Source organism: Microtus pennsylvanicus, chromosome 1 (assembly GCF_037038515.1).
Source record: "Microtus pennsylvanicus isolate mMicPen1 chromosome 1, mMicPen1.hap1, whole genome shotgun sequence".
Classification (NCBI taxonomy): domain Eukaryota; kingdom Metazoa; phylum Chordata; class Mammalia; order Rodentia; family Cricetidae; genus Microtus; species Microtus pennsylvanicus.
Window position 1 is genome coordinate 89,763,520 of NC_134579.1, and position 16,870 is coordinate 89,780,389.

The following is a 16,870-nucleotide window of genomic DNA, read 5'->3' on the forward strand; positions in this document are numbered from 1 at the left end:
CTTTTGTATGTGTGGTTTTTTGTCTGTGAAGCTGGCCATCACATGCAAAAGCTTTATCATATTGACTACATTCATAAGATTTCACTTCAGTGTGTGTTTTTTAATGATTTTGGTGACTACTAAGTTGTGAAAAGCCTTTACAACATTGATTTCACTCATATGTTTCATGTAAAGTATGTGTTTTTTTATGTGCTTTGAGACTACTAAGTTGTGAAAAGGCTTAATCACATTCATTACATTCATATGGTTTCTCTCTAGTATGTGTTATTTTGTGTTTTTTGAGACTACTAACTTGTGAAAAGGCTTTATCACATTCATTACATTCATACGGTTTCTCTCCAGTATGTGTTATTTTGTGTTTTTTGAGACTACTAAGTTGTGAAAAGGCTTTATCACATTGATTACATTGATAAGGTTTCTCTCCAGTGTGTGTTCTTTTGTGAAGCTGGAGAACAGTGACATAGGAAAAGGATTTTCCACATTGATTACATTCATAGGGTCTTTCTCCAGTATGTGTTCTTTTGTGTATTTGGAGCTTACAGCGATGTGAAAAAGTTTTATAACATTCATTACATTCAAATGGCTTTTCTCCAGTATGTGTTTTTTTATGTCTGTTAAGCTGGCCATGACTCTCAAAAGATTTATCACATTGATTACATTGATAAGGTTTCTCTCCAGTATGTGTCCTTTGATGTATGCGGAGAGCACTGTTCTGTGAAAAGGCTTTATCACATTGATTACATTCAAAGGGCTTCTCTCCAGTATGTGTTCTTTTATGTACTTGAAGATGATGATTATATGCAAAGAATTTACCACATTCAGTACATTCATAGGGTTTCTCTCCAGTATGTGTTCTTTCATGTCTTTGGAGTTCAGAGCGCCGTGAAAAAGCTTTATCACATTGATTACATTCAAAGGGCTTCTCTCCACTATGTGTTCTTTCATGTCTGTGAAGCAAGTCATGACTTGCAAATGCTTTACTACATTGATTACACTGATAAGGTTTTTCTCCAGTATGTGTTCTTTGGTGTAGTTGGAGAGCATAGTTCTGTGAAAAGGCTTTATCACAGTGATTGCATGTGTAGGGTTTCTGCCCAGAATGTGGTTTTTTAAGTTTTTGAAGCTGACCGTGACTGGCAAGAACGTTACTGCATTGATTACACTCATAGTGTCTCTCTCCAGCATGTACTCTTTTAAATATTTGAGGACAACTGCGACATGCAAAGCCTTCATCATGTTGAATACAATCACATGGGTTCTCTGAAGAATGAATTTTTTCATGCCTGTGAAGAAAACTGTAACATGCAAAGGATTTAACATATTGTGTATATTCAGAGGCTTTCTCTCCAGTATGGCTTCTTTCATACCTGCAAAGATAATTGGAACATATAAAAAATTTATGCATTACTCTAGTGAATTTTATTATCTGTATGAATTAATTTTATATGAGACTTTTTATGTATTTGAAAAAACTAGAACTACTCAGTTTTAAATAAGCTTTACCATACTTATTTCATTCTAAGATTTTCTTATAGTTTAATAGATACTGCATAACAAAGAGAACTTGGATAAACAAAGTAAGTACATAGTCCAACACTCATAGGGCTTGTCTTCAGTGAGAGTTTGTTGATGTCTTTCCAATGAAGTTGGAAAACTAATTAAATATAACCTTGTATCACATTCAACATGTCTACCCAAGGTTGAAATACTAAATTTCTTTCATATTTTCTCGTTATTCTGAGAGAGTTCCACTCATTCTTCATAGTCACATGCTCACTTGCTTGTGTTCAGAGTGACATATGATAGTCTTATTAAAGGAAGAACAAATAAATGATCTTTTTCCATTGAATTCACACAATTTGAGTTTTTGTTCCTCACAAACATGTGGAGTAGGGATTTAGGTTTCTCCACAGAAGCCTTTTTGACTTTCATAAACTAACCATTTCCATAAGGTTAGCAAAGCCACAGGTATATGAGTAACTCTAGCTTTACTACAGACTCTATTTCTCATACAGATTTGGACATATACTTATCATCTATTCAATGTCTATGCCTTGTGCAGTACTGGAGTTGCATAAACTATATGAATTGACAATTCTATTGCACAGTTCTCATGGGGCTATGATTCAACTGGTGGTATCAGTAAAACATTGTTTCCTTATCTTCTTTTTTTGAGAGGAATGCCTTGAAAACACTGAACAGCTACTCGATATGGAGGCATATGACTTTGTGAGAAATTGATAATGATCAATACATTTCAAGCTGTTCTTCTTTATTACTGTTGTCTTGCTTTAAATCTGCCAGGACACATTAATTTTTTTCAATGGAAATTTGAAAATTTACATAAAAATTACCTTCCATGTCTTCTAGCACTTTGACAATGTTCTCTGAAATTATGATCTTCCCAACTATAGCCTAAAATATAGTACCAGAAAATGGATGATATATTATTGGAAATTGTGCAAAATGTAATATCATAAATAAACAATGCAGTATTTATTCAGCCCATTCTTATTCTTTCTTAAACAAAACTATGCAAGAGAATCAATAACCAAGGCACAGTTGTCCCTTTACATTAAAATGTGAAGGAAAGTTCAGTCTTACCTACGGCTGTGAGGTTCCTGTATGTCTCCAGCATCACATCTTTGTAGAGACTCTTCTGAGAAGGATTGAGCAAGGCCCACTCATCCCGAGTGAAGTCAATGTGCACATCATCATAGGTCACTGCATTCTAGAATAATCCAAACAATAGTAAAACAAAGTGTGAACCTGACCTTGTAAAGGAATACTTCTTTTACTGTAATATATTCACATATTTCTTATGCTTCCTACAGTTCTTTCATGAAATAATGTAATCACAACTAACTTTAGAAATGAGCTGAAGAGGAGGCTCATATGTGCCATTCCTTGGCCCATTACATAGAATACAGCCTTGAGAAAGAAATGGCAATGAACAGACATACAGACAGAGACAAGCAAGCAGATCAACACTACTGAGAACACATCAGAAGAATAGTGTGGATGATTATTAACTAGAAAAGAGATGGGAAACTTGGGTATATTGGCTCATATCTTAATACCATCACTCAATGTAAAAGCAGATGAATTAAATTAAGTTGAATGCCAGTCAAAACCTATGCAGTGACTTATAGGTAAGCCAGAGTTACACATTAATAAAACCCTGTCTTCTCACCAAAAATCATTTAAACAAAAAAATGTAAAAAGAAATTAGAGGTTTTTACTAAAGTTCCTACAAAATGTTTTGCATTCCTGTAGTTCTGCATTCATCTTCCAGAACCTGCCATGGCCCAGTTACATTGTAGCATAATAAAACTTTACTAAAAAGGAGTACATGTTGAACAGTAGGAAATGGACCAAAGAAAACATAAGCACTGTAAATATTGATCATAAATATGACAGGGACGTAAAATTGGCTCAGCACTTAAGTGGTCTTGCGGAGAAGTGTGTTCAATTGCAAGTACTTAGATAGGGTTTATAACTATCCATTACTTTAGCTTTGTGTGTTCTGAGGCCTCTTCTGACCACTATGAGGAATAGGCACATATTTGGTACATACCCATGTGTAGCAAAATGAGAATAAATGCATTCTCATTCAATAGAATTAAAAAAAAACAGGCAGAATGTCACACATCTCCAATCCATTGGTTCAGAAGACACAGGTATTAATGTCATGGATACTGTTATCCTGGAAAAGAGAAGGATACCCTCCACCACAGTTCAAAATTAAGACATAGGGATTTTCAGCACAGCAGCAAATGCTTGGAATTTACAAAAATCTACATTCCAAACACATCAGTCAATAAAAACATAAAACAAAACATGTTCTCCACTATTAATTTCTCTGTGCAGAGGGATATATCTCTTAGTGGATGTCATGATAGTCTAAGGAGATACTTTCAGGACAGCCAGAGTTACACACAAAAACATTGTCTTTCAGAAACAAAACTAAAAACAAATATTTAAAATAAAAATCAGAGCAGCAAAAATGATTAACACTGAATAGCAATTGCTTCAACTGCATGTTTTGTCATTTAGTGATACCATCTATAATGATGGTGAAGTCATGGCAGCAGGACACAAACAATCAGATATGAGTTGAAGCTATAAACATGTAAATCCAATCCCCAATGTGGAATTTCATTAAAAAGCCTTCTCCTAGTAAAGTTTCCACAAATACAACAAAGAAGGGCACCAAGGAAAGACAAGTGTTCAAATACCTCATTATATCTTGGAGCTTTTCCTTTAATCAACTACATTCTGACCCATATCTCTAAATGGTCATAGTCACCTCATGATGTAAAAGTATTTAGTCTAACTTCAATGATTGTCATAGGCTGCAACAGTCCCTGAAATGTTTAAATGTGAAGTCTTTTATAACATTTATGATAATGAATTGACTTGGCCATACCCAGACCAAAAAACCCACACATCCTACTACTGCCACTCTATAGGAGATTATGGAGTCCAACTACATTCAAACCACCACAGTGATGTAGCTGAATTTTGAGATAGATAGATTCCTAATTATCTGAAGAACTGCCATATTGATTTCCATAATGGCTATACAGGTTTGCAATCCCAACAGCAATGGGGGAGTGTTCCCTTTATTCCACATTCTTGCCAGCATGAGATGTCACTTGTGTTATTGGTCTTAGCCATTCTGACAGGTATAAGATGAATTTTTAAGGTAGTTTTGCTTTACATTCCCTAGATGGCTAAGGATGTTGAAAATTTAATTAAGTGTTTTTAAGCCAGTTTAGATTCAATCTATTTAGAATACTTTGTTTAATTCCAAACTGCATTTTTATTTGATTAATTTATTTGTTGATGTGTAGCATCTTGAGGTTTTTTTTTCCTTCTGAGCAAGTAAATGTTAATCACATTAACTAACATGATATATACCCAATACAAATTGATATTAGCTGTTGAATAAAGAATAATCACAGTACAATCAACAAACCCAGAGAGACTAAGTAACAAGGATGGCTGTAGTAGAGGGTGCATAGAGGCCTCATGCAAAGAGGAACTAGACTAGATTTTGTGGTTGAACTTGGAACAAGAAAAGGAAGGATCAGGGGTGGTGTGGAAACAGTGCAGTAGCAACTTTCTACAAGCTAAAAGGTGACTCTAGTGAAGACTCCCAGTAACTCAGATATGGAGCCTGAACTAGTCATCTTTTGTAATCACATATGGCCCCCACCGGTTGGACTAGGAAACCATAAAATATTTGACACAAACTTGTTATGTCTGTAAGATATACCAGGAAAATGGTGGCTCAAGTTTGGTATAGTGTCAAACCAATGACTGGCCTAAATTGAGGCCCAAGATTGCCAGGATGAAAGCCTACATGGGCAGGAATCGGAAGATGGAAGGCTCAGAGTACTAAAGTAGAACCAAATACAAGTAACAAAAAAGAAAACAAAGTCAATATAGACCCAGTAATACCACCTTTGGGTGTATATCCAAAGGATGCTCAACTGTGCTCAACTATAGCAGCATTGTTTGTCACAGCCAGAATCTGGAAACAATCTAAATGCCCCTCGACCAAAGAATGGATAAGGAAAATGTGGTACATTTACACAATGGAGTACTATACAACAGAAAAAAATTGACATCTTGAATTTTTCAGGAAAATGGATGGAGCTAGAAAACATTATTTTGAGTGAGGTAACCCAGACACAGAAGACACAGAAAGACAATTATCACATGTACTCACTCATAGGTAGTTTTTAACATAAAGCAAAGAAAACCAGCCTACAAACCACAATCCCAGAGAACCTAGACACCAATGAGGACACTAAGAGAGACTTCCATAGATCTAATTTACATGGAAAATAGAAAAAGACAAGATCTCTTGAGTAAATTGGGAGCATAGGGACCTTGGTAGAGGGTAGAAGGGGAGGGGAGAGGCAGGGAGGAGAGCAGAGTAAAATGTAGAGCTCAATTAAAATCAATTTGAAAAAGAAAACAAAAGTCAATATAATGATAACTAACTCTATGTCCAACAGCTCTCCCACTCTCCAATTTTGTTCAGCTTTGTTGAGTCCAACAGACATCTTATTTGTTGGCTGGTTTCATTCCCCATTAGCAGCTCTCTTCATCAGATATCCTATGAACCTGGCATCTTGCATAATTAAAAAATTCCATCCTTCCAATATCTAAGATTCACTTATGATCTCCCAGGCTCCTCCACGGGTCTTGTTAATACACTGACTCTGTCCTCTGTAGGATACACAGCTGGTCTTCTAGACTCTGGATGACTTAATTCCACTGCCATTGCTGTTCTTGCTCATCACATTACAGTGCTGGCTTCTACAAAACACTGGGGTCTTCTGTTGCAACTGGGCTGCATTTTCACCAGGAGTCTCTCATAGGATCTCCTCAGGGTGTCACGTCTCAACTTTTTGGCATGTCCCTTACAGTCCTGGGCCTTCAAGTGCCAATAAGACTACACCTTCTCCAATGGACTTTCTTGCCATCCCACAGTGCCATGCCTCACATTCATCCATACCTTCAAAACCAGTACCACCAGGTTGACACATATTACCAAGTCCATCTACCAGCATGAGATACAACCTTGGCTACCTTTGGAAGACAGCTTCTTTGTACTCTTAGGAAACACTTCCCAGACATTTTCACATCAGCGAAGCTGGTCTCTTAGCTCCAGCCAACCAGAATCATGTACCCAGCAAAGTAGAATTTTGCTTAAATACATCTGATAACTTGCTCATCACAGCTGATACTTAAGACCCAGCCAACCAGAACCAGAGGATCTAAATGTCTTTCTCCTATCATTAAGACTTAAGCCAGAAGCACATGACCAAAGCTGTCAGGTTCTACTGCTCACTGGGGCTGGAACTTGGCCCCTTATTTAATTATATTTCACCAGCTTTCTTTCTTTCACTGCCTAAGCTTCGCTGTCCTGAAAATTGCTCGGTAGACCAGGTTGACCTTGAATTTGCAGAGATAAGCCTCTCTCTCCACAGGCTAGGATTGAAGGCAAGTACCAACACTCCTTCAGGTCACCACTCCCCTTATTCCATTTCTTAATCTGTTTATGTCCTTGAACAGCAAATTTAGCTGCAATTCTACCTTTTGGGGCCCCTTTTTCCTCAAGCAAATTTTCTTTTTCTGCTGCTCCTTTCATTATATATCTTCAGTAGCGTTACCACCTATATCCACATGACAGTCTATCCTAGTCTATTTTGAGAATTCTTCTGCCAATGGAATAATCAAAACCTTTTTACTTTAGCCTCGGGTAGGTTCTTTGGATGGAGGCAAATTGCAGCCACTCCTATCACCAAAATATCACAAGGATGATTTCTAGGCAACATACTAAAACCCTACTCTCAAATTTCTTGAGCTGGCTCCCAATATTTCATATCATTATCAAGGTCACTCTCTCCCATGCTCCTCTTAGTATGGTCAATTATGCAGTCTTTAATGCATTTAAAACTTTTCCTAATCCAAAGTTCCAAAGTTCAAATTATTTCAAGCAAAAGTATGGTCAGGCCTAGTACAGCAATACCCCAGTCCCTGGGACCAATTTCTGTTTTAGTTAGGTTTTTATTTCCATGAAGGATCACACTGATCATTCAAACTCTTATAATGAAAACATTTCATTGAGGTGGCTCACTTACAATATCAGAAGTGGAGTCAATTATCATCATGGCTGAGAGCATATATGCAGAGAGCCAGGTATGATGCTGGAGCCTGTAGTACCTCCATTTTGACTCAGTGGCAACACAAAGTCATCTGACATACTTCCTCTGACCAGCCTATGCCCACATCAAAACGGCCACACCTCCCACTACTTCCACTTCCTCTTTAATTATGGGGGCCAACTACATTCAAACTACTACAGTGGTATAGCTGAGTCTTGAGGTAGATAAATTCCCAATGATCTGAAGAACTGCCATATTGATTTCCATAATGGCTATACAGGTTTGCAATCCCAGCAGCAATGGGGGAGTGTTCCCTTAATTCCACATTCTTGCCAGCATGAGATGTCACTTGTGTTATTGGTCTTAGCCATTCTGACAGGCATAAGATGAATTCTTTAGGTAGTTTTGATTTGCATTCCCTTGATGGCTAAGGATGTTGAAAATTTACTTAAGTGTTTTTAAGCCAGTTTAAATCCAGCTATTTATAATTCGTTGCTTTAATCTTTACCACACTTTTGTTTGATCATTTATGTTGTTGATATCTACTTTCATGAGGTCGTTTTTTATTCTGAGCAAGTAAATCTGGAACCACACAGACAAACATGATGTATACTCACATGTAAGTGCATATTAGCTATTCAATAAGGAATCATCACAGTACAATCCACAGACCCACAGAGGGTAAGTAATAAGGATGCCTGTAGCAGGGGATGCACTGATTTCCCGTGAGAAGACGAAACAGACTAGGTTTTATGGGTGGACTGGGAGCACCAATGGGGAGGATCTTAGGAGTAATGGAAGGAAAGTGGGAAAGAATACAGGGAGAGATGACTGGAAAAGGGAAGCTTTTAGGGTTGACATAGAAACATAGTTCAGTGGAAACCTTCTGCAAAATATGACAGTGACCCTAATGAGAACTCCCAGTAACTAATAATATGGAGCCTGAAGCAGCCATCTTCTGTAATGACATATAGCTCCCAGTGGTGGAATTGGAAAAGAAAGCCAACCATAAAATATTTGACACACACTTCTGTTGTCTGAAAGATATACCAGAGAATTGGTGACTTAAATTAATGTTGTGGCAAACCAATGACTGGAGCAAATTGAGGCCTAAGCCAAAAGAGGTAACCCATGACCAACATTACCTGGATGGCAATGAATAAGAAGTTTGATGCCTCAGGGATTTAGAGCAGAACAAAATAGAAGTAGCAAAAAAGAAAACAATGGCCAATATAATGATTCCCGGCTGTACTTTGATATAATCAAAGATTGCTTCCTGGTCTAATTGTCATCAGAGGGGTTTCCTCTAATAAATAATGGTGGCAAAAACAGAGAACTTCACCCACACACTAGCTGAAGCACTTAAAAGGATGCAGAAATTTGGATGGGGGTTTCATAGAAGTCAGAGGTGTTAAGGATGCCAGAAAAACACAGCCCACAGAAGCAACTAAGAAGGGATCATAAGGGCTCAAAGAGTCTGACAGAGCAATTATGGATCTTACAGGGTCTGAGTCCTAGCCTCCCCTTTTCTTGGTGATTTTGTGGGACTCTTAACAGTAAGAGTGTGATTGTTTCTGACTCTTTTGCTTTTGTTTGGGACTATTTTCCTCATACTAGGTTGCTTAATCCTCCATGGATATGAAGGATTGTGCCTAGTTTTATTGTATTTTGTCATGATGTTCAGTTGACATCCCTGGGAGGCAGGCCCTCTCTGAAGAGGAAAAAATGAACAGTGGAAAGTTGGGGCAGTGGGAAAGTTAGGGATTAGAAAGAATAGACAGAGTTGTCGATGTGGTCAATATGTACTATAGGAGAGAAGAATTAAAAAGAGAATAAATAAAAATAAAAGAAAAGTCTAACTTCATGGTCCCCACAATCTTAAACAGCTCCAACGCCATTAAAATATCCAAAGTCCCCTCTGATCCTTAAGACAGAATATTGTCTTGTGACATCTTGTAAAATTAAAAAAACAAAGTAACTTTTTCAAACATACAAGGACACTGGATTTTTCCCCCATTTAAAAAGTGAAGAACGTGACTGGCTGTGTGCCAGCCCCCAACTTGGGCAGGCATCCCATACTCACATACAGACTACAGCAGCCAGAAGAACACTTAGGCTACCAGTCCGTGAAATTTCCCCATTTCTTTAGTTTCCAGAGACATAATCCCCTAACAAAAGTCAAGCCACCACCCCTGTAGCCATAACCCCACCCCCACCTGGGTGTGAATCCTTTGCTCAAGAGCAGGCTACACTAGCCAGAAGGAAAGGTACTTGAACTCAGACAAAGACTCCCTGTTGAAACAGAGTCCACACCAGACATTAGAAATCCAGGCAGACTGCCCATCCATGGATTTCCTCCACTCTTTGAGTAGCTCCACAAACATTATCCCTACTCCCAGCTGCCTTCTTGTCACTGTGTCCTAGCTCCCAACATGGGTGGAGATACTGTTTGTAAAAAAGAAACATGAGCTGTGAGAGGTCCATGTAAGCCACAGACATCCCCACTCTCAAAGTTCCCCACACCGCACTGTCCCCATCCCTCCATATTTCCCCAGCCCCCAATTTGCGCAAAGACTCCCTGAAAGCCTGACAGAACCCAGACCACACCTGTCACCAGATTTCCAGCTGCAAACATGATCGTGGGGAATCTCTGTTGAACCACAGGCCACAGAGACCAGAAGAACAAAGAGCAAATAAAAACCAAAAAGTAAACATCAATTCAAAAGAGACAAAATGAGAAATATGAATGTAGATTCATAATCATCACAAACCCAGCTACATAGAGGGCAGCTTAAGAAGCAAACAACAGCCAGGGCAATACAGCTTCATCAGAACCCAACTATCTTACTACAACAAGTCCTCAATATTCTAACATAGCTATAGCATCAGTAACACTGTGTATGAGATGTCTCTGACTCTTACTTGGTCTTGGGACTATTCCTCCTATTGGGTTACCTCTTCAGGCCTTTATATGAGGGTTTATGTCTAGTCTTATTGTAACTTGATATGCCATGTTTGGTTGGTATCCCTTGGAGATCTCTTTAAAGAAGGGAAATGGAGAAGGGGATCTGGAGAAAAATTGATCAAGGAAGGGAACTGAGAGGAGTGAATGGGGGGACTGTAGTTGAGATGAATTCTGTGAGAGAAGAATTTTAAAAAGAAAAGAAAAGAAAAGAAAGAGGAATAGCTCCTTTGTCCCCATAGCCTGCCTGCAGCAAGCAGGGTGGGCCCTTTGTTTGCTAGCTAACCAAGCAGCACGGATGAGTGAGTGCTGCGGCACCCGGGAACAGCCCGCCTACACTTCCCAGTCATCCTACGGGGGCTATACTGCCCAGTACCTCCTCTCTCTTCCTATCCCATCCAGCTTACATCCAGATCCCCCCACCCCCTGTCTCCCTCCCTCCCTCCCATCTTTGGCGGCAGAGCGCCTCCCAGCCCAGCCTGCTTGGGCGCTGGGACCTAACCCAAAGTGGAGGGCAAAGGGGAGCGCAGTAGCTCCTTTGTCCCCATAGCCTGCCTGCAGCAAGCAGGGTGGGCCCTTTGTTTGCGAGCTAACCAAGCAGCATGGAGTTTCGATCTGGGCACCTAGTGAAACATCATTGTGGTGAGTGCGTGCTATGGCACCTGGGAACAGCCCGCCTACACTTCCTGGTCATCCTACAGAGGCTATACTGCCAGATACCTCCTCTCTCTTCCTATCCCATCCAGCTTACATCCAGATCCCCCCACCCCTGTCTCCCTCCCTCCCTCCCTCCCTTCTTTGGCGGCATAGCACCTCCCTGCTCAGCCTGCCTGGGCGCTGGGACTGAACCCGAAGGTGAGTGCAAAGGGGAAGGCGGTAACTCCTTTGTCTTCATAGCCTGCCTGCAGCAAGCAGGGTGGGCCCTTTGTTTGCGAGCTAACCAATCAGCACGGAGATCCGATCTAGACACCAGGAGAAACATCACTGGGGAGTGACATCACTGGGAAGGTACATCAGTGGGCAAGAAGACCTGATCCTGTAAAAGAAGATCCATAGGAGAATATTGGGAGGAAGAGATGGGGAGACGCCAATGCAAGAATTCACCGAACAATCTGAAAAACAACACGAAACCACCAGAAGCCAGCAACCTCACAACAGGACAACATGAACACCTTAATCAAGAAGAAGTAGAAAAAACTGACTTCGTGAAAGTGATTGACACCCTTAAACAGCATATAAAAAACGCCCTTATAGAAATGGATGAGAAGTATAACAGAAAGTTCGAGGAATTGAGTAAATCAGTGAATGATACCCTAGGAAACCAAGGAAAAACAATCAAACAGATAAGGGAAACAGTTCATGACTTGAAAACTGAAATGGAGGCAAAGAAGAAAACACAAACAGAGGGCCGGCAAGACATGGAAAATCTAGGTAAATGAATAGAGACTACAGAAACAAGCATAACCAGCAGAATATAAGAGATAGAAGAAAGAATCTCAGATTCTGAGGATAACATAGAGAAAATAAACGCACTGATCAAAGAAAACAGCACGTCCAACAAACTCTCATCACAAAACATTCAGGAAATATGGGACACAATAAAAAGACCAAACCTAAGAATAATTGGAGTAGAAGAAGGAGAAGAAGTGCAGCTCAACGGTCCAGAAAATATACTTAATAAAATTATAGAAGAAAACTTTCCCAACCTGAAGAAGGATGTACCTATGAAGGTTCAAGAAGCATACAGAACACCAAATAGGCTGGATCAAAAAAAAAATCCCCTCGCCATATAATAATCAAAACACAAAATATACAGAATAAAGAAAGAATATTAAGAGCGGCAAAGGAAAAAGGCCAAATTACTTACAAAGGTAAACCTATCAGACTTACACCTGACTTTTCCATGGAAACCATGAAATCCAGAAGGTCCTGGATAGATGTACTGCAGAAACTGAGAGACCATGGATGCAAGCCCAGATTACTATACCCAGCCAAGCTTTCGTTCACTATAAATGGAGAAAATAAAATTTTCCAGGATAAAAACAAATTCAAACAATATGCAGCCACAAATCCAGCCTTACAGAAAGTAATAGAAGGAAAATCACTAACCAGGGAGTCCAATAATGACCACAATAACTCAGACATCTAGAGACCCTTCATCAACACAAACCAAAGAAGGGATACACACAAACTCGACGACTAAAAAAAAATGACCGGAGTTAACAACCACTGGTCATTAATATCACTTAATGTCAATGGGCTCAACTCACCTATAAAAAGGCACAGGCTAAGAGATTGGATATGAAAACAGGATCCAACATTCTGCTGTTTACAAGAAACACACCTCAACCACAAAGACAGGCACCTACTCAGAGTAAAGGGTTGGGAAAAGGCTTATTAAGCAAATGGACCTAAGAAACAAGCAGGTGTGGCCATACTAATCTCTAACAAAGTTGACTTCAAACTTGAATCAATCAGAAGAGATGGAGAGGGACATTTTATACTCATAACAGGAACAATTCATCAGGAATAAGTCTCAATCCTGAATATCTATGCCCCTAATATAAAAGCACCCACGTACGTAAAAAGAACATTGCTAAAATTCAAGGCAGCCATTAAACCGCACACAATAATAGTAGGAGACTTCAACACTCCTCTCTCACCAATGGACAGGTCAATCAGACAGAAACCTAACAGAAAAATTAGAGAATTAATGGAGGTAATGAAGCAAATGGACTTAATAGACATCTATAGATTATTCCACCCAAATAGGAAAGAATATACCTTCTTCTCTGCAGCTCATGGAACCTTCTCGAAAATTGACCACATACTTGGTAACAAAGCTAACTTACACAGTTACAAAAAAATATTACTAACCACCTGTGTCTTATCAGGTCACCATGGATTAAAGTTAGAATTCAACAACAATGCTACCCCCAGAAAGCCTACAAACTCATAGAAACTGAACAGTCAACTACTGAACCATACCTGGATTAAGGAAGAAATAAAGAAAGAAATTAAAGTTTTCCTTGAATTCAATGAAAATAAAGATACAACATACTCGAACTTATGGGACACTATGAAAGCAGTCCTAAGAGGAAAGTTCATCGCACTAAGTGCCCACTTAAAGAAAACAGAGAAAGCACATATTGGAGACTTAACACCCCACCTGAAAGCTCTAGAAAAAAAAGAAGCAGACTCACCTAGGAGGAGTAGAAGAGTGGAAATAATCAAACTGAGGGCTGAAATCAACAAAATAGAAACACAGAAAACAATCCAAAGAATCAATGAATCAAAAAGCTGGTTCCTGGAAAAAATCAACAAGATTGACAAACCCCTATCCAAATTAGACAAACGGCAGAGAGAAAATTTGCAAATTAATAAGATCAGAAATGAAAAGGGGGACATAACCACAAACACAGAGGAAATTCAGAGAGTCATTAGATCTTACTACAAAAGCCTGTATTGCACAAAACTGGAAAATGTAAAAGAAATGGACACTTTTTTAGATAAATACCATTTACCAAAATTAAACCAGGACCAGGTGAACAATCTAAACAGACCTGTCAGTCGCGAAGAATTAGAAACTGTTATCAAAAACCTCCCTAACAAAAAAAGCCCAGGACCAGATGGTTTCAATGCGGAATTCTACCAGAACTTCCAAGAAGACCTACTACCTATACTCCTCAATGTATTCCACAATATAGAAACAGAAGGGTCATTACCAAATTCCTTTTATGAAGCTACAGTTACTCTGATACCAAAACCACACAAAGACTCGACCAGGAAAGAGAATTACAGGCCGATCTCACTCATGAATATCAACGCAAAAATCCTCAACAAAATACTGGCAAACCGAATCCAAGAACACATCCGAAAAATTATCCATTATGATCAAGTAGGCTTCATTCCTGAGATGCAGGGCTGGTTCAACATACGAAAATCTATCAATGTAATCCAGCATATAAATAAACTGAAAGAAAAAAACCATATGATCATTTCATTAGATGCTGAAAAAGCATTTGACAAAATTCAACATCCATTTATGTTAAAAGTCTTGGAGAGATTAGGTATACAAGGGTCATACCTAAATATAATAAAAGCTATATACAGCAAGCCGACAGCTAACATCAAACTAAACGGAGAGAAACTCAAAGCCATCCCGCTTAACTCAGGAACACAACAAGGCTGTCCACTTTCGCCATACCTCTTCAATATAGTGCTGGAAGTTCTAGCAATAGCAATAAGACAACATAAGGGGATCAAGGGGATTCGAATTGGAAAGGAAGAAGTTAAACTTTCATTATTTGCAGATGATATGATAGTTTTTCACCTCCTGTTTAAGGTCCTCTATTATTTTCATATATATAAGCGACCCCCAAAACTCCACCAAAGAACTTTTACAGCTGATAAACAGCTATAGTAATGTGGCAGGATACAATATCAACTCCAAAAAATCAGTCGCGAGTCCTCGGGGCGCCCGGGCGGGCTGCACTTCCTTTGTTTCTGTGGCCTGCCTGCACCAAGGAGGGTAGGCGCTTTGTTTGCGAGCTGCCCAACCAGCACGGAGGCCTGATCTCTCGGCCCCAGGAGAACCAGCGTTGGGGTGAGTTTCTGGCCCGCGGCGCCAGCCAGGGACGGGGATGTCGGGGGTCCCTTGGCCTCCTGTCTTTCTTGGGCTCTCTGCAGGACCTCTATTCTCTGGTTACTGCCTCTTTCTTCCTGGCCCACCCAGCTTCCGTCCAGAGTCCTCCCCACTTGACCCCCCCGCCCTCTTTTGGCGCGTGGCATTGGGAGCTGGGTCCCAGTCCTCGGGGCGCCCGGGCGGGCTGCACTTCCTTTGTTTCTGTGGTCTGCCTGCACCAAGGAGGGTAGGCGCTTTGTTTGCGAGCTGCCCAACCAGCACGGAGGCCTGATCTCTCGGCCCCAGGAGAACCAGCGTTGGGGTGAGTTTCTGGCCCGCGGCGCCAGCCAGGGACGGGGATCTCGGGGGTCCCTTGGCCTCCTGTCTTTCTTGGGCTCTCTGCAGGACCTCTATTCCCTGGTTACTGCCTCTTTCTTCCTGGCCCACCCAGCGTCCGTCCAGAGCCCTCCCCACTTGCCCCCCCGCCCTCTTTTGGCGCGTGGCATTGGGAGCTGGGTCCCAGTCCTCGGGTCGCCCGTGCGGGCTGCACTTCCTTTGTTTCTGTGGCCTGCCTGCACCAAGGAGGGTAGGCGCTTTGTTTGCGAGCTGCCCAACCAGCACGGAGGCCTGATCTCTCGGCCCCAGGAGAACCAGCATTGGGGTGAGTTTCTGGCCCGCGGCGCCAGCCAGGGACGGGGATGTCGGGGGTCCCTTGGCCTCCTGTCTTTCTTGGGCTCTCTGCAGGACCTCTATTCCCTGGTTACTGCCTCTTTCTTCCTGGCCCACCCAGCTTCCGTCCAGAGCCCTCCCCACTTGACCCCCCCGCCCTCTTTTGGCGCGTGGCATTGGGAGCTGGGTCCCAGTACTCGGGGCGCCCGGGCGGGCTGCACTTCCTTTGTTTCTGTGGCCTGCCTGCACCAAGGAGGGTAGGCGCTTTGTTTGCGAGCTGCCCAACCAGCACGGAGGCCTGATCTCTCGGCCCCAGGAGAACCAGCGTTGGGGTGAGTTTCTGGCCCGCGGCGCCAGCCAGGGACGGGGATGTCGGGGGTCCCTTGGCCTCCTGTCTTTCTTGGGCTCTCTGCAGGACCTCTATTCTCTGGTTACTGCCTCTTTCTTCCTGGCCCACCCAGCTTCCGTCCAGAGCCCTCCCCACTTGCCCCCCCACCCTCTTTTGGCGCGTGGCATTGGGAGCTGGGTCCCAGTACTCGGGGCGCCCGGGCGGGCTGCACTTCCTTTGTTTCTGTGGCCTGCCTGCACCAAGGAGGGTAGGCGCTTTGTTTGCGAGCTGCCCAACCAGCACGGAGGCCTGATCTCTCGGCCCCAGGAGAACCAGCGTTGGGGTGAGTTTCTGGCCCGCGGCGCCAGCCAGGGACGGGGATCTCGGGGGTCCCTTGGCCTCCTGTCTTTCTTGGGCTCTCTGCAGGACCTCTATTCCCTGGTTACTGCCTCTTTCTTCCTGGCCCACCCAGCTTCCGTCCAGAGCCCTCCCCACTTGCCCCCCCGCCCTCTTTTGGCGCGTGGCATTGGGAGCTGGGTCCCAGTCCTCGGGGCGCCCGGGTGGGCTGCACTTCCTTTGTTTCTGTGGCCTGCCTGCACCAA

At 41.7% G+C, this 16,870-nt stretch overlaps 1 protein-coding gene across 3 annotated transcripts; it reads right to left on the reverse strand.

The window, feature by feature from the left end:
* Nucleotides 1-220: 220 nt before the first annotated feature.
* Nucleotides 221-2,638, reverse strand: LOC142840211 (uncharacterized). 3 transcript variants are annotated; one of them, XM_075956832.1, is made up of 4 exons: nucleotides 2,605-2,638; nucleotides 2,355-2,415; nucleotides 1,228-1,367; nucleotides 221-1,059 (listed from the first exon to the last, which is right to left on the reverse strand). In XM_075956832.1, exons 1-4 carry the CDS (start codon nucleotides 2,636-2,638, stop codon nucleotides 221-223), a joined length of 1,074 nt encoding a protein of 357 aa, XP_075812947.1. The 3 variants fall into 3 exon arrangements, with proteins under 3 accessions (XP_075812947.1, XP_075812940.1, XP_075812930.1); XM_075956825.1 differs by having other exon boundaries at nucleotides 221-1,101; nucleotides 1,186-1,367; XM_075956815.1 differs by having other exon boundaries at nucleotides 221-1,367.
* Between the last annotated feature and the right edge of the window lie 14,232 nt (nucleotides 2,639-16,870).